This window comes from Peromyscus leucopus, chromosome 7 (genome assembly GCF_004664715.2).
Source record: "Peromyscus leucopus breed LL Stock chromosome 7, UCI_PerLeu_2.1, whole genome shotgun sequence".
Lineage (NCBI taxonomy): Eukaryota > Metazoa > Chordata > Mammalia > Rodentia > Cricetidae > Peromyscus > Peromyscus leucopus.
This window is the reverse complement of record NC_051069.1, coordinates 25,385,141-25,403,696: the sequence shown is the minus strand read 5'-3', so window position 1 is coordinate 25,403,696 and position 18,556 is coordinate 25,385,141. Positions and strand designations below refer to the sequence as shown.

At 42.7% G+C, this 18,556-nt stretch overlaps 1 protein-coding gene across 6 annotated transcripts in view; it reads left to right on the top strand.

Moving 5' to 3' along the window:
• Positions 1-18,556, top strand: part of Cadm1 (cell adhesion molecule 1) — a 330,847-nt gene that overhangs the window by 268,616 nt on the left and 43,675 nt on the right. For all 6 annotated transcript variants that reach the window (XM_028866478.2, XM_028866482.2, XM_028866485.2 and 3 more), the window contains exons 4-6: positions 3,931-4,068; positions 5,878-6,036; positions 17,852-17,951. In XM_028866478.2, the coding sequence (XP_028722311.1) occupies positions 3,931-4,068; positions 5,878-6,036; positions 17,852-17,951 (397 nt within the window). The remainder of the gene's footprint in view (positions 1-3,930; positions 4,069-5,877; positions 6,037-17,851; positions 17,952-18,556) is intronic.

The window sequence follows — 18,556 nt, the reverse complement described above, 5'->3', positions numbered from 1 at the left end:
ATCTTGATATTGCTGATTTTTTTTTTAATGTTGTAGGCGTAATGTTTATAATTAGCACTCTTTTAGGTTTGAGGTTAGCTAAGAGGAACCTTGACATTCCAGGCTGTTTTCTAGTGCTTCCCTGTGTGTGATTTTTTTTTTTTTTTCCATTCAGGTTTTCCTCTGCATGCTCCTTCCCAGAGAGGTCTGTGTTGTTTTCATTAATGGCTGCAGGCAGTTCTTACTAGCTGTGTCTGTTTAGTGGATCGTGTATACACGTGTGTTCTCTGGCTAGCAACAGTTTTCATTCATTTTTCTAGAAATGGATTAAAGACTTTGCTAACTCCTTTGTATTACAATAGACATTATGAAATCAGGATGAAGTGAAAGGAAAAAAATAAAGGGATAGGATTAATAAGCCAAAAGAAATTTTTCTTCTCCAACCTTCTGTTCTCTGAAAGGCAAATTTAAATCACCTCACTTATATTATCCAATTCTTCATTGCTCTTTAAAAGCCCCAAGAAATGTAGACCCCTGTGAGTGTTTCTGATTCAGACCAAATAAGGGTTCCTACATAGAGAAAGAGTCTGGGAGAAGTGTCTTTATAGCATCCAAAATGTAACTCATCCTCAAACTTCATACTTGTAACCCGACGACTCCCACCCCACTTGCCTCTTTCTTCTGATCTCAGCAAAGGAGGAGCAATACTGATCTCAACCTTGAGAAAACTGTTTATGGGCTTGGGGAAAATCATTGAGCTATTTCTCAAAATGATGACCTCAGCAATATGTAAGTCCATTGTTTTTTACACGGGGTGCATTTTCCAGCTTTTGGAGTTTGTACACTTTCCCTTTGGCTTAAGGTAAAGAAGATGCCTGCAGTACAGGAAGGTAATCCTGGGACCCAGATTCCTGAGACTACTGCAGGTGATAGGGACATAGAGTGTGACTGTGACAACAGAGGGAAAGGAAGAAAGCTAAGACCCACAGGGAAACATCAGATACAAACCTTAACGCCTGTCAAGCTCTCAGACCCCAAAGCCTAAAGGTGCTGTTTGTGGATTTTCCTGTCCTGTGTACACCCATCTTTCTGGATCTCCTTGCTTTGAATTAGCAGACACTGTTGTTGATGTGGGAGGATAAGATGCCATCTTTAGGACCAAATGAAGGCAGTAAAGGCTCTCCACCAAGAGATGCCACTGGAGATTTTTACAATTTGAATGTGACTCGTCTCCTATGGCTTCATGTATCCTGAGCTTTTTCACCACCTGGCATGCTTTGGGGAAGTGATTATGTCTTGAGGTCTCTGACCTAATCAATGAATTCATCCTTGGATTGATTTATAACATGATAGCACTTGTGAGAGAGGTAAAAAAGTGGAAGTTAGTGCCTCACTGAAACAAACATGCCATGGGACGCATGCCCTTGGGGCTACATCTTCTTGCCCTGGCCCCGTCTAGGTCCGTTCTACTTGCTTCCTATTTGCCATGACATCCTCCACAAGCTCCATCCCTGTATTGTTCTGTCCAGCTAGGGGCCCAGGAACACAGAGCCCTGTGACCAGGGACTGAAGCTTTTGAAACTGTGCACTGAAAGAAATAGTCCTGCTGTAGTTTGTGGGTGAGGAGAAATGAGCAGGTGATGGAGGCTATGAGAGCACTGGGCTGAGGAGTCTCTGTGTGTCTTCAGACGCACCATAAAAAAGGAGAGAACGGGAGCAAGATGCCCAGAACACAAGCATGACTGACAGACAGCCTGGATACCAGGTTCCACTGTGACTTAGTCATCCGTGTGGAGTCCCAGCAACGCCTGGATCTATTCCCATTAAGAAAGGCCCTAGATTCTGAATGCCCATCAAGGTGTTTCTCCCAGAGGCATGAGGTGGGAGAAATACTCCATTTCAGAGGGAATCCCAACACTGTCAGTAGTTTTAGCCAATTGCTCTCTCTTGACAATGATATTAGTAATTACAGTTCTTATCAGGAAATATCGAGCATATCAATTTCAAGAACTACTTTTTTCACTGTTTTCATTTCCATCCAGACCCCAAGAGATGGTCTTTTCTGTGCCTCGGTTTGTTGGTGATGGCCCGCTGTTGCCTTTTACTCCTTCATCATTACCTTATTATTATTTCTCTTGTGCTGTCACTTACCAAGATCTTAGTTTCTTTAGGCTTAGACAGTTGTTTCCACTGACATTTGATCCAACAGTGGCATTTCCCCTTCACTATTCCTACCATCCAGTAGTATTTGCTTATTCTGAGTACGTACTGTCTGTGTATTCCCCGTATGCTATCTAGATGTACAGAATGGCAATCTGCAACCCATCTGAGTATCATTCGCACCAACTATGAAAAGGACACAGCCAGCCAAAGCACCCTGTTTTGTTGTGTTTGTTGTCACTGCCTTTCTGTGTCTCTAAAAATTCCATCAGGTGCACACCCTTAAACTGGATGCTAAACTGCCCCCTTCTGCTAAGTTTTCAGAATGTTCTCTGCCATGAGTAAGTACTCCTTTGGGCCATACCACATTAGCAACCCACCCAATTGAACAAACTCGATGTTTTCCTCGCACATGGGGAACAGAGAACAGCGCCTCTGCTCCAGCAGTTACCCCCTCCCTGCCTCCACAGTGCACCATCTTGCTGAGAAACATATGCAACAAATCATTTTGTTTTCCCTCTTTCATCATTCTCTATAAGAATTTTCAATCGCTCTAATTCAGTATGAAAGTCTTCCTGTGGACAGAATTTTCACATTGGACTGGAACAGTTGGAAATCCCAAATAACATGGTTTAATCCCATAATTTATTGAAGCGGTATCAGAGATGTATTATTCAACTTGATGGTCAGGATGGCATGTTTATACATATTTAATTTCTTGTTTCTCTTCTGAGTTGAGAAACTTATTAATCATAAGTCTCAGCCCTGTCTTTGCTTATTCATGGTGGTCAGGGCTCATATTCTTAGATTCACACTACTGAATTCTGTATTCTTACTGATTTTTATTTCAGGAGGCTCAGTCTTGAGGTAGGACTGCACATTATATGAAGTTTTACTGTCAACTCATCTCATTAAAAGACAAAAATTTAACTCCCGTCATCATCATCACTGCTGACATGCACACACTGTTCAGGATGTCAGCCCTCAAGTCTTCTGTTTTGACTATTTCATTATAGGGATATTTAATATGCTTATAGAAAAGTGGTTTTAATTCTGATATCTGAGTGTCTTTCAAGCACTTAGGAATCTCGTTTACCTTTGGTTTCTAAGATCTGAGCATTGGAATTCGGGGTATGGTAAATGCCTGCACATACCTGGCATTTCCTATATGTCAAACCTTTCTTTTAATGACACTCCACCCACTGAAGGACAGTGTCCTGACTCATAAAAATCGCTGTAGTTCAAGTTCAGTGTAACTGGTTCTGAGGCATACTTTTTCTGTGCATGTTTGTGGTGAGTGATTCTTCTAAGGGGCCCCAAGCTGTTTATCTTTGTTAGTAGACTTTGAAGTCTTTCCTATGAAGATTGAATTCCAAGGGTTGAGTTCAAGGAGAATTATTGCTTTCAGGGGCTTCCAGGTAAGGACATTAATTTCAATAGTGTGTACTCCTCTTGATTTTATACCTATTTCCTTATCCATTTTCTAATGACTAATACCTGGATTGTTAATCTTAGGTCGGTGATAATTCAGGAATTGGAGACTGGTCACTAAATAGGATACATTTAAAAAAGACATTCTGAATTATCTGATTATGTCTGATCCACTTTACATGACATTGTCTATTTAGTTCTTCCCCTCTGGCAGTTTATTTTGCCATCAGGATGTGATCCCACCAGCAGTGTCCCTTGTCTGCCTCTTTGTTGGTAGTAGCCACGCTGATTCCTAGTGAGGAGAAGAATCTGTCCATAAACGGGTCCTGTGTTTATAAAGTGTGTGTGTTTAATTTGTAGTCCCACCACGTAACTTGATGATCGACATCCAGAAAGACACGGCCGTTGAAGGGGAGGAGATTGAAGTCAACTGCACTGCCATGGCCAGCAAGCCAGCCACCACCATCAGATGGTTCAAAGGGAACAAGGAACTGAAAGGTAAGACTGCCCAGACAGGAAGCAGTTAGCTGACACGGCTCTAGCAAGTAGGCCTTTGTGAAAATTATCAACAGATGCCCCTCAAACAAAAGTCTTTATCCAGATACAGTTCCTAATCGATTAGCAAAAGCATCTGAGGCCAGAAGAGAGCAGCTTTTATTGTTTTTGTTCATAGCCTCCCTCTGTGGTTTGAGAGTCACTGAGGAACCAAACCTGTAAACTCAAACTCTTCATACCAGGAGGAGCTTGTACTAGGGATATCCCACAATCCGAGACTGTCTCGTCTGTACCTCAAGTGTCATTGCTTTTATCCTCTGCTCTTTCGTGACTTAATGGTTCAGAACCCCACATTTTCATGGTACGCGTTTTTTTAAATCCCAAGTCATCCTGCCATGCACCACAGCCCCAGCTGTTGGTTGGTGTGTGCTTTCCTGCTAGAGTGGTGACATTGCAGGCCAAGAGCTCAAGTTAATTATGAATTCACAGGGACTACCTTGCTGGTGACCCTGTAATTCTGTTGCCTAATTTGCCAGCCCATTCTTTTGCAAAGTCTCTGGTTTTGGGGTAACACTCCAGACAGTTTCTATAGCCCTGCTCCTTTTTGGCCAATTTCTATTGCTTCTCCTGTCTCTCATGCCTGTCAGCATTTGTCTCTCTCTTTTTTATCTTGCCCTGAAAGTAGTACCTGAACAAAGGACCCTGGAACTCACCTCTGTATAACAGAAATACTAGCTCTGTGCCTCAGTTTCCTATGAAATAGGAACAGTAATTATAGGGTATTATTATGAAGATGAAATGAGTGAATATTTACAAAGCATTAGGGAAGCGCCTGAGACAGAGTAAGTGCACTCATTAAATAAAGAAACAGTGCAAGGAAGAAAATAGCCCTTTTAGAAAGGTGATATGGAAATCTATATCCAGAAACAGAGAATTCTGTAGAGAGCAGCAAGTTTCTAAAAGCTTGTTCTGTTTAAATCTCCTATTTCCTAAGTATGGTTTTAGAAGGAAGGAGTTTCTCATTTCCCCTCTGTCTAAGTGAATTGAGCCATTAAATGTGGACCGATAAGTACAAAACATTCAAAGAAAGTTAATGGTGTGCCGTGCTCCTGGGAGTGCTGGGTTCAGGAAGGGACTGCCTAGGCCTATTCATTCCCTCCGGAAACCTCCTCCCTCCTTCTCTGGGTGTTCTTGGACGTATCTCCCATCTGGCCCAAAGCCCTATATCTTACTTTGCTCTAGCCCACTGCCGCTGCACTTTTTGTGGTCTTCCAGAAGTCTCTGAGTTTAAACATTTCAATTACAATTTCAATTATGTAAATCCATTTAGTTACTTTCCCTCTTAATTGTTGATGATGGGGTGGGCAAAGGGGGTTGTTTATATCTCTGCTGCTGATTGAATTGCTTAGGGGATTTGGATGATGCCCTGGGATTTTTCAGAGGCATGACAGCCTTGTAGATACTTGAAGTTCAGATGGTTGTAGGGGTGCAAAGCTTTTTTTCTTCCTTCTCCCAATACCACAAGCAGCCAGATGTCAAAATGGTTGAATTTGCAATTGACTTGGCAGGAAGTTCGAAGATAGAAGAAATATACATAAAATATTTGAATAAAAATAATGTTATTGTTTAGGTTTGGAATATATCTGAAGTTCTGTTATACAAGGCTGAAAAGAAAGAAACTAAGGAAATAATCATTTTATGGGGTCCCTAGCCACAGATTGCCATGACCAGCAACACAACACTACCATCATGTTAGGTAGATAACACTGTTGGGGTTGGGGAGACAAGCTTGATATATGTTGTCTCCCGCAGGCAAATCGGAGGTGGAAGAGTGGTCGGACATGTACACTGTGACCAGTCAGCTGATGCTGAAGGTGCACAAAGAGGATGATGGGGTCCCAGTGATCTGTCAGGTGGAGCACCCTGCAGTCACTGGAAACCTGCAGACCCAGCGCTATCTAGAAGTGCAGTGTGAGTAGCCAAGCATCTTGTTTTGAGGCCAGTGCTTAAAAGTGCCTCAGAAGTCATTCATTGGAAGCATATATACATTTTACATGGTGCAGATTGTGTTGTCTTGGTAGAAAGATAATCTAAGAATCATTTTACTGAAATGCTACTGTATTATCAAATGCCAATGAGAATGTGAAGATATTACAGCTAACTGTAACGTGAATCTAAAACAATGCCAATCTGCTTTAGCATGTGACTTAAAATCAGCTTCTTTCACTGTTGACTGTCGTCATTCCTAGGCCAACTAAGTCGAGTGATTCTCCTTCCTCTTCTAATCCATCAGAGACACTGGATATTTATGTTTTTATTCCCATTTCATACCAATATTTGGTTCTAAATTACATGTTCTCTTCTATTTAGCCTTAGTTAGAATGAAGAGTTGAAAGATAAACTCTGGACTGGCACCATGTTGTGATGGCTTCATCTGTAATGCCACACTGTAATGAGTGAGACTGTTCCTAACCCTTCCCTATAAACCAAAGAGGTTCTCCTCCAAATCCTTTTGCTTTAGATACGGGGTGGGGCTAGGGGGTGGGCATGCATCTTTCTGTCCAAAGCCATGCTCCAACCAAGGTTGTGACCAAGTTGCCATCTTCTCTCACTTTTCATCAAAAGACTTTTTCCATAGTCTGTTCTCTGGAAAGTCCCAGGATACAGTAGAATATGTGTAGTCGACAGTTTCTTCAGGGTTTTGGGGGAGAGCAGTGATTAGAGATCTGATGGAAGAAATACATTAGCAGGTCTGGGAATTCTTGTGTTAGTGTCCCAGGGCCACTGAAACAAAGGACAGCACCACAGACCTGGCCAAAAAACACAGAAATTCACTCACAGTTCTAGGTGCCAAAGGATCAAAATCAAGGTCTCAGTTGGACCACCTTCCCTTCAGAGGCTTTAGAGAAGGTCCTTTCCTGCTTCTTCCAGGGCAAGTACTCTGGGAGTTCCCCCAAGGGATTAGGGCTTCATAGCCACAGCCATCTCTCAGGGTGTGTTTTCCTCTTTGTGTGCCCTATAGGGGCACACTGTCACTGAATTTAGGGTCTACCCAGATAATCCAGAGTAGTCTCATCTTGAGATACTTAAGATTACATATACAGAAATTCTTTTTCCAAGTTAGAACATATTCACAGGTTCTTGGGGTTTGGATTTGCCTTTGGAAGCCATTTTTTTAGCTGATACATTCCTTATTGTCTGTTTAAATTGTCCAAGTAGTACAAGATGTAGGGGAAGTTATGAACTTGCTCATAAGAAACCATCTTGTCCCAACCTCGTCTTGCCCTATGAGCATGGCTCAATTTACATTAGAGAATGCAGGTTTTTCTTGTTAATTCATTTCCTCTGCTTCATTATATAGCTTCATTATGAGCATCATGCTTATAATTTTCATATCACTAAAACTATTGTGGTGTAATGTCCCTATAATGGGAAAACAGAAATGATCAGATATTATCTAAATTGGCAGATACTAGATTTCTTGTGACTTTGTTAATATGTAATTCATTTAAGCAAACTTAATATCCATTAACGTTCCTTGTAGGGGCCCATTAGCTTTAATAATACATTAGCTCCTTTGTGAGTCCTGAGTGGATATCCACCCAGTTTCCACCCCTAAACCCTTTAAGTAGTTTCCCGGAGTATCTTTTAAATAGAGTGTAGCCCCTCCCACTTACAAAATTACACTCACTGCCAAATGCAGAATATTTCAAGCAGTACACCTCCTACCCCTGGAAAATGTGATAATGATTCCTAGCCTTGTTTTCATTTTCTATAGATTCAAGAGGGATTTGTCCTTCCAAGAAAATGAATACAGCTCTGTATCCGAATCCGTTTGGCTCTAATCTAACAGAGTACTGTGGGTCCTCCCTTCAGGAGAGTGACTGCAACACCTTCAAAAATGAGTTTGCAGCTACTGATCATTTCAAACCTTTACCATGGCAGCCTTTTGTAGTCAACTCTCTTCCTCCCTCAACTTAAGTTATATAAACAATATATTCTTGATGCTTTTTAAAAACTATATACGTAGGTGAAAAAACATCTTGTAAAAAGGAGGGTTAGGAATTACAGAGCTTTATGTAATTCGGAAAGGGACTTGGGGATCTGGTTTGTAATCTTAATTAAGGCTCTGCGAACTTAAGAAAGTCGCCTGGCTCTTCAGTCAATGAGTATCATTCCATTCCCAGAGCTGTGTTGACCCTCATGACATCAGCCCACAAGTCTCCAGTATCTTCAAACATAGTTGGGGTTCTCTGCACCATTCCCAAACAACTTGAGTTTGCTTAAACACCAGTAGCTCTTCCATACCAAAGGACTCCTGTCCCCGAGTCTGAGGCTCAGGTTCTCTAGACCCTAAGTCCCAGCTGTTAACCAGTGGGCCAGCTCGGCTTCATTCCTTCTTAGCAGTCCTGCAGTCTGCAGACGGGCATCTTGATGCCCTGGAGAAAAGGGACAGGATTCTGAGAACAATTGCTCCAATAACAGTCTGTGTAGACACTGAACTCTTGTGGACACCCACGTGGAATAACAGTACACTTCTCCCCCTTCTATTTTTAAATTGATTCAAATCCCTGAAGTTACCACCCTTATGGGGTCACTGACCCCTAAAAAGTCCTTAGCAATAAACCTGGGAAGGGAATAAAATCAGTCACCATGCCGGGCGGTGGTGGCGCACGCCTTTAATCCCAGCACTCGGGAGGCAGAGCCAGGCGGATCTCTGTGAGTTCGAGGCCAGCCTGGGCTACCAAGTGAGTCCCAGGAAAGGCACAAAGCTACACAGAGAAACCCTGTCTCGAAAAAAAAGAAAAAAAAAAATCAGTCACCACATTTTGCTTGTAATATAAAGAATTCATTTACCCATTAGAGTTTTGCTAATTTCTTCAACCACTGATAAGACCTGTTTTATCCACTTTATTGCTTTAACTTAACAGATCTGTGTATTAATAGCTGTAAAAATATGTATTTTATTCATTATATGTTCACATATAAAAATTTTAAAAATACCATTTTTTTTTCAATGACCTCTCCTTTGTAAGCTAAGATTTCTTTAGACTATCATCAGGGATCAATAATTAGTTACCAGCTACCAGTTAGTTACTGAATCCCTTCACAGTCCTTATATTCTACCCCAAGTAGATAAGACCTTCGGGGAGCAAATAGATCTGCATATTGTTAAGTATCGCCGGTTGCTTTCATCTTGGCCAATTTTGGACAATGAAGGTTTGTGGGACGACCCCTCTGCCCCATCTAAGATAAATGAACGTCAACAAGGACATGAGCAGGACTGAGTGACTGATGGTAGAATTCCATACAAGTTAGGTCCTGTTTTACAAATGACGTTCACAGGAAAATGAAATGACAACCTTCACTCTGTGCCATCGAATATCTGACTTGAAGGATGACAGAGGAAGGAGCTGAAGTGAAAAGAAAAGAAGTGGAGTACTTCCCCTCTTAAGCTAAGTGTCTCTATGTAGCATAGTGGACAAGGTTTGAACTACAGCTTGGCATTGCTTTTGTCTTATGGATTCAAGTCCTAATTAATTGAACCAGTATTTTGTAGTGTTTGTTTGTTAGTACCTCTATTTGTGGTACCAGGAGAAATTGTTGTGCCCAATTATGTGAAAAATCAGCCAGATGTGTATGCTGTCATACTTTTAATAACCCTTAAATTTTGGTGAGTACAGATATTAATTGTGTAGTATGCATTGAAGTGATTAACATCAATGTAATTTATCATCTGGAGATTTCTGAACATAAATAAATGAGTTGTTTTGTTCAGCAAGGTGTTGACCCCTCCAGAATCAGTGAATTAAAGCCCCCCTCCTCTTTTTTATTATAAATATGAAAGGCACCACAATCAGCCAAGTGTTCAGTTATTTGATTTTCTGGGGCATTAGCCGCTCTTGTTTGTGACATTTCCCTGTTGGGTGCTCGTTTGCAAGCTCATTAATAAGGTTTTCTCATAGGAACATTGCTGGGAATGAAGACCATACAGTAGGGCTCCTAGTTTGCTAGCTTTCATTCCGAGACCCAGCAAGGGTACAGCAGCATGCAGCTAAATGTTTAAAACAGAAAATAATTATGTTGGCAAGGTGGAATTCAGAGCTCTGCTTTCTTAGATGTGCAGAGAACAGTTGTGCCTTTTAAATATGCTGAGCTATATGACCCTGAAGTCTTTCTACACCTTTTTTTTCCTCCCCCATCTTGCAAACTCGGTATAGGTGTGTTGCCCAGATTTACACCATGGTTGATTAGAGTGTGATACGGTCGTAGCAGGGTTAGTAGAGCATCAGATCTGAGGGAATGCACCCTTGTCGAATAACAGCCTGTTTAAACGAGACCAGTTCACTGTCTGCGTGCTAAAAGAAAACTGTCTAAATAGCATCAAGGTGGCAACACATTGCGACATAAACTGGGAATTCAAAAGGAAGCTGTGCCCCTCAGTATGGAATTCAGAGCGCTGTGAGAAGGGAAGAGAGCCCTGCTCTGGCCGCACGAGAGCGGGAGCTGGAGTGAGTGCTGCCTGGCTTTCATCTCCCCCGCCGCAGTCCTCTGCAGAATGTTTTGTAAGACAGCCTCATTTTGTTCAGGTTTTGTGCATGTGTGCATTTGTAAAAAGAGAAACAAATTAAGAGCTGAGTCTAGAAAGAGAAAAGGAAAGGAAGCCAGAAGCTGGCATTGGAGCCTCTCCCCTGCCCAGTTCTCACCTGACAATTAATCGTGTACGTGGGCATCGTTCTGAAAATGAGTTTTATTGACTGCATGTAGGCAGGTATTTTATAAATCCATATTCCCATCCACCCATGGTCTAGAGAAGGATGGGTGGTATTTGGTTTTTGGAATTTTTTTCCCTATTCCCTCAACTGGAGGAAAATTGAGCATTGAGGGGATGATCAAAATTTGTTCTTTATCTGTGACAAAATGAATGTTTCTGTGATATTGATAGCACCCTGTGGTGATGGAGGATGAAAAACCTGGAAATTGGAAAATCTTTCCTGTTTGGACTGGACGATAAAACTTCCCAGAGCAGCTGCTCGGCTCCACCCCACTCTCTCAGGTTAATCCTGCTCCCAGGTTGTGTTCTTCAAGTCAAAACAGCTGTGCTTCAGATTGGACCTGTTGCTGCTATCTCTAGACTATATCCAACAGGATCCAATATATGTATCAGTGAGCTGGGTTCCAGAGAGGTTATGTCAGTAATTTTGTTTTTTGTTTGTTTGGTTTTTTTTTTTGTTTGTTTTGTTTTTGTTTTTGTTTTCTTTTTGAGACAGAGTTTCTCTGTGTAGCTTTGGCGCCTTTCCTGGAACTCACTCTGTAGCCCAGGCTGGCCTCGAACTCAAAGAGATCCACCTGCCTCTGCCTCCCGAGTGCTGGGATTAAAGGTGTGTGCACCGCCGCCGCCGCCGCCCGGCCATGTCAGTGATTATTATTCCTTATGAGAAATCATCAAGGCAGAGAGACCCTGACTGAAGCGCCATTTGTAATCTAGCAGGGGCAGCTCTGAGTTCCTGGAGTTTCCTGTGGACTGTGAGTGGTACCGTCCACAGGACCAAGGCAAGCAGGATGCTCGTGACAGTATTCAAGATGAAAGGGCGAGGTGAGGGCTGGGCAAGGTGTGAAGGATCTCTGAGGGAAAGGCCTTCTGTAGTTCCCCTCCAGAAACAAGCCAATGCTGCTGTCACTGAGCTGTGCTGATAAGATGGCTGTGGTGTGGTGTGGACATCAGGTACTTACATAGTGAACCCCGCCCAATGTACACTCTTTGCTTAAAGGTTTTTAACTCAGGGTCAAGTTCTGATCCTGTGGAAGGTTAAATGATCATGATACTGACCTGTAAAATGTAAAAAGAATAGTCAAACAAAACCCCTTGTGGTGTCCCCAGAGATGCCAGAGATGCCAGGTAACAGTGCCATGAAATACAGATTCATCAGCCAGAATACCTGGGCTGACCTCAAATTTGAGGAGCTGGCTTGACCTTCAAAACAAACCCACAGATTTATTTTTGGAGGTCTAAAATGATTTATTATTACTGTTTACTATATGGTTTATTATCTCCTGTCTGGTTTATTATTACTGTTGTTACTATTATTTTAGTCTGTGGTAGAGCTAGGAAGAGAAGCCCTGACCTAACGCTTCTCAGCTTTCTTTCTACTGTCCCCCCTGCATTGTTCACCTCTTCTGCAGATACATTGTCAGATGTTTCCTGTGTGCCAGGTGCTGACGCCTTTGTAGTTGCCTGACATTTAAAACCAAGACAAGCTGGCTGGCAGTGGTGTACACTTTTAATCCCAACACTTGGGAGGCAGAGCCAGATGGATCTCTGTGAGTTCGAGGCCAGCCTGGTCTACAGAGCGGGATCCAGGACAGGCACTAAAACTACACAGAGAAACCCTGTCTCAAAAAAGAGAAAAGGGAGGGAGGGAGGGAGGGAGGGAGGGAGAAAGGAAAGAAAGAAAGAAAGAAAGAAAGAAAGAAAGGAAGGAAGGAAGGAAGGAAGAAAGAAAGAAGGAAGGAAGGAAGGAAGGAAGGAAGGAAGGAAGGAAGAAAGGAAGAAAGAAAAAAATAAAAACAAGACAAGAGGGCTGCAGAGATGGCTAGGGGTTAAAAGCACTGACTTCTGTTCCAAAGGACCTGAGTTTGGTTCCCAGCACCCACATGGCAGCTCACAACCATTGTTAACTCCAGTTCCAGGAGACCCAACAAACACCCTTTTGTAGGCACCAGGCACACACAAGGTGTGCAGACGTACATGTAAGCAGCAAAACAAAAGCCCTCTCTTCTCAAAGAGTAGCACTCTTCACTAATACTTGCTTCTGATCCTAAATATTTCCTCAACTCTATGGGGAGGCAAGCACTCTGTGAGTATGGACCCCATTGTCAACAGACCGATGTTCCTCAAGGGGATGGAGTAAAAATGGTTTCTGTTGAGTGAGCACTAATTTTAACAACCACAAAAAAAAAAAAAAAAAAACTGGTGCATCCTACAGGAGGAAGTGGCATTGTCCTGTGTTGCTAGTGCCCTCAGTTCCCACCCTGCCCCTAGCAGAGTTATTTCATCCTCCTCTTAATCTATTATAGCTCATCCCTCCTGAAAAAGTGTAATTGACTGTTTTAATCTGTCTTTTCTTTTTTCTTTTCTTTTCTTTTGAGGCAAATATCTCACTCAGTAACCTAGGCTTTCCTAGTCACTCTGTAACCCAGGCTGACCTCCAGCTCATGGGAATCCTCCTGCCTCAGCCTCCCAGCCGCTGGGATTACATGTAGGGAGCATAATTTTAAGTGCTGCAGTATGTACCATACTTGTAAGAGGTCGTTTCACTTTGAGAGCAAACAACCAGCCCTGAAAATTAGTCGCGAGTGCCTTACGACAGTAGAAAAGCAAGTGTTTTACAAGCTGTCCTTTTTCCCTTCTCTGGGAGCTCTGGGGACTGGTCCCCAGCCAGGTGCGGTCCGTCTCCCTTTGTGCCCAGCGGTGCCCTCTTCTCATTTCAAAGCTGTCTCCCCCAGCAGTTTAAACAACCATATTGTAGGGCCTGATTTTTGCTTTGAGCTCAAACAGCTTCTACTACGAACCAAATCTCGGGTTAATCTTGGCATTGTTGTTCTACTCCAAACTGCAGTAATCCTCCATGATTGACAGACTCTCCAGTCACTGCTTCCTGCAAGCTTGAGTGCACAGAGCCTGACCCAGACCCTCTCCTAGCCACCCTGGTAGCAGCAGTATGGGTGCTGCCAGTTCTCCCTGGGAGGACTTGAAAAGTGAGCCCTTGATCCATGGGCATCAAATCCCACACCCAGTGTGTTTTTGAACATTGGGTGGAAATAAAGCAAGGAACTTGGAGATTTGCACTCAAGCCCTTGTAGTTATAGGTAGAGATTTTCATGCAAACCCCTTGGCCCTGGTTGTAGTAGGCATGTCAAAGAACATTTGGTGTTAGCATGCCCTGACTTAGAACTTTGAAGAAAAAGAGAGGAAGTAGCAGGTGCCCCTGGGATAGATCTGCTAAGACATCAGGACACTCCCCCTGGCTTTAGCTCTTCAGCTCTCTGCTCCATGGGAAGATGGCATCCCAGTTAAAGACCTGATGTGCTAGTGTTGGGTTTCAGAGAGGAGACTGCATTTTCATTTGCATAGGAAGTTGACATACAGGTTACAGAATCCTGAGTTTCATCTTCTAAGAAGATCACAGAACGTAGTGCAAGGTCAGACTGGCATGAAATCAATTGTAATCTGCCAGCATGCCATTCAGACCTCTTTAAGAGTTTTCTTTTTTTATTTCACCTTTTATAGAGAGGAAAGTACATTTAAAGAATGTCTCATCAAATCAGAATGTCTTCCTAAAATTATTTTTTTTAATTGGTGGCTATTATAGTGTGCCCTATGCCCTCCTGGTATATTAACCCTCTGTGCAACTTTGACTAATGAACAAATTTTGTCAGCTCTAGTGGTCTTGCTAAGTGTATTTTAGAGGGCTTAAAAGAATTACAGTGTATTATGAAGCCCTCAGATCTTTCCACCTAATTGATTGGCTGTTGCTGATGCCATCTCTATGAGTGCCATGCTCTTAAGTGCACAGGCCCAACTGTTTTTCTTACTTTTATATAGCAGTTCCATTTTATAATGACATTAAGCCATTCTGAGCAATATGTTGCTGGACAGTTACTACCCGGGTAGAAAGTGTCATCTGGCTTTTAGCCTTGTGCCTAACAACACCAACCGAGGCGTAAAATTATTCCCCCAGAAAATGTGCAAGGCTTTACCTCATTACTTAAAGATAAATCTTGGAGTCTGGTTCTGTTTCAGAAAAGATTTGGTGAGTTATAACATTTGATTTATGTATGTAATTAAAATATGAATGATAAGCTCTGGCTCTTCAATCAGCCATCTGGATAGTTTGATATTTTGACATGTCTCTGTTGTATCCAGGGTCTTTTGGGGGACAATTTAATGCCCCTGATTCCTTGAGGCATCACTGAAATCCCCATGTTGCTGTCCCACTTGTTGAAAAGTCTTAAGTTCCTCAGTTAGGACATGGGAAGGGGAATAAAATTTGCCTTTAAGTTTCCTATCACCTCAGGGACAGGTCTTGGTGCTCAGTCCTTCTGTTTGGTTTATAGGGTGTAAAGATAGCTCAGCTGCCCCTGCTCAGATAATATGCCCATAAATACTGTGTGTGTCAATGATGTGAGCTTTTTCTGCCAGCCATTGGGGTAACTGGCAGCTGTGTCCATAACAAACATGGTAGAAGCTTCTCCAGGTACCTGGACTATACATTGAGAAAATCAGTGATCAGAGCTCCTCGGGGTGTAGTTTTTGTGGCCTCAAATACAAATTTCAGGCATGGCAAGTCCTTCAGCTGCTCTTTCTGATTTATGTGTGTGATTGGCAACTGGTAAACAGCTCATTGGGAACATGTGTTAAAAAAAAAATAAGTTTAACTAAAACAAACTTAATAGTATCAAAGAGGCAGGCTGGGTTAGACATTGCCACACTCTATTATTAACGGAAGTTGAACATGGGATGACCCAGACGGAGTACACTATCCTGAAAATACACACTTGCTGTTTGCTTGTAAATTACACAGAGCAGGAAACAACAGAAATTTTGCACACAGACCGGCAAGCACATACTAGCAAGACAGACCACCAAGCATAGACCAGCAACTGCAGACCGACAAGCATGCTCAGCAAGCACACAGCAGCCGGCATAAACCAGCAAGCGCAGACCAGGAGACCAACAGGCATGCTTTGGCAAGCACAGGCAGCCAGTGTAGATCAGCAGCCATTCTGTTCTCCTTAACTAGCAGGCTGAAGTCAGCAGTGCATGAAAATACCTAGCTCTTGTGGCTCACAGATCAACCTATAAGCAGATGTTATGCTGCTGCCTAGATTTGGGGCTCTCCCCTTATGTCAGAAGTCCTCTAAACAAGATATCTTGGGTGCTGTTAGGTTTCTCGGTGTGAACTATTAGACAGCTTATCTGTGTGTCATAACCTCCCATTTGTTTTTGTTTATCTTTTTAAAAAACAGATTTCATCAAATAGCTGTATTTCAGGCAGAAGAACTTGTATCATTAAAAATAATAGACATACAGTACACCTCAAGGTTCTGTTTAGTCTAAGATAGGATCTAAAAGTGGGTGCCCAAGAGCCCTTGCTTCAGCCCCAGAGCAATGCTAGTTCAAGGTCACCCTGTTTTTTCTATGCAAATATTTCTGCCTTTCTCTAACAACATTTATCAGGATCCTTACCATTTTGCTTTGCCAGTAAGTCCAAGGGAGGGACTGTGACTTGCAGTGGCCATCTGGAGCTTTTGTCAGCTTTATGTCCTCTGACAAGTGGCATTGCTCCTCAGAAAGTACTACCAATTCCCAGTGGGCAGTGCACACCGGTGGGTGTTCAGGGGGCTCTCTTTAAAGGACCATAATGGCCTGGATTCTCCATGACATAGCAAAAGGTATGTGATGGGATCAAGACTAAACATCATCCGACAACAGCTGTCCTGCGTGATGACTCCCCTGCATGGCGTCCATAGCTGTGTGGGGGATGAGGTTGGCGGAGCCCGGCCATAGTTCTGTCTTCTCTCTTATTCTATAGGATGAATACTAATGAGCTCACCAGTACTTGTAAAAGGCCAAAGGGCTGTTGTTTAGGTGCTGTGATTGTGTGGGAAAGTAAAGCTATGGTAATTGTTTTGACCTTTCAGCCAACTGATGTCTTGCCCTCTCACACTTATTACTCTTGGGTCTGTTTCCAAAAACACACATTTACAGAGCCACAGAATTCAATGAGGAGCGTAGGAAAATATCTGATTCCACTCAGGTTCTATTTATAAATGCCTTTGTACATCTAGCCATGCTGATTGTAACTCCTTCTGCCTCCCTGCCTTAGTCCCTGAACCCCCATCGTTCATCTCCGATACCCACATGCCATCTCACCAGCAGTCTCAGCTTTAAGCCACTGTTGACTGGTGTCACTTTCCTGAATGCACGATTGAATTAGAAAGCTATACTCAGCTTTAATTATGGACTGCCATTGAGAAATGTACTTTGGAACCGGAACTCTGCCCCACTCTTCAGTCTATAGGGCTATCTGGTATTATATTGTCTCTGTGACCTCCAACTAGCTGTGTCGTTTGTGGGTACCAAAGTTGTCATCCCTACAATTCTTGCTTATTCCATCACGGGGAATGTTTCCTCAGATAATGGGCTCTGGGTGAATGTCAGTCCCCTTTTCCTCTTCTATGTTTATATCAGGATGGTTTCATTTGGGGCCACCCATCTCTCCACATCTTTTCTTCATAAAGCTGTTTGAGTGGAATTCAGGAAACAATTTGATAGCAAGAGCGTAGAAGAGACAACTTGTTAATATGCAGTGTCAAAACACGTTGTCACATGGTGTTATGTGATATACGATAAAATGTATCAATTCTGAGCACCACAAATATCTGCAGCTTCACCTCAGCATGAAGGCAAATGAGTTTCCCTTAGCTTGACTGAGTTTAGAGATAAAGTTCAATGTAACAAAATGTATTTCACAGGGATTGTTTGATGTGGCACAGTTGGCTTATGAATCTCTTATCTATTCAAGGTTCACTCCTTAGAGTTATTAGTCAATTTAATTTGAACAAATGCCAGGATTACTAACTAATTAGAAGGATGTTGCTGAAGGCACATGGATGGGGAGAGAGTAAGTACTGGCCGTATGGGGTTTGTGGCAGTATGCAGGTCTCATCTACCTGGTGCTATTGTTTGCTAAACATCACACTTTGTGTCATTGTCACACAGATAAGCCGCAAGTGCATATCCAGATGACTTACCCTCTACAAGGCCTGACCCGGGAAGGGGATGCGCTTGAGTTGACGTGTGAAGCCATCGGGAAACCCCAGTAAGTTCTGAAGGCTAATGTTGGCAGAGGGTCATGAGCGGTAAATGTCACAACATGAAGCTGTGCATTCCCAACTCATTGGCCTGTCACCTGTCTCCTGCTGTAAAAAGGATGGATGATTTTTTTCAGAAAACAAAGAATATTCAATGAGAGGGAAATAAATACCTGATTCTCAATGGTCAGGAATGGGAGGAAAATGCCAGCTAAAGCTGAACTCCTGGCAAATTCTGTTTTATGGTTGTCAACAGGCTGGTCAGGGCTATTTTCTCTTACATGAGATTTCAACGTACTGGGGCTGGAAAGATGGCTCAACAGTTAAGAGAGGCTCCGCTCCCCACTCCCCCCACCCCACCCTACCCCCCCCCCACCCCTGCTAGTATAGAGGATCCAAGTTTGGTTCCCAGCATCCATATCTGGTGGCAAATCCCTCCAGCTCTAGGGTCCCAGCACCCTCTTCTGGCCTCCACAGATACCATCTACATGTGCACACACACAAAGACACACATGAATACACAGAAATAAAAAATCGTTTAAAATGTCAGTATACTCTCAGTGCAATAGAATGTCTGCTAACAATGGTGTTCTTGCCAAGCTGGAAGATGTTT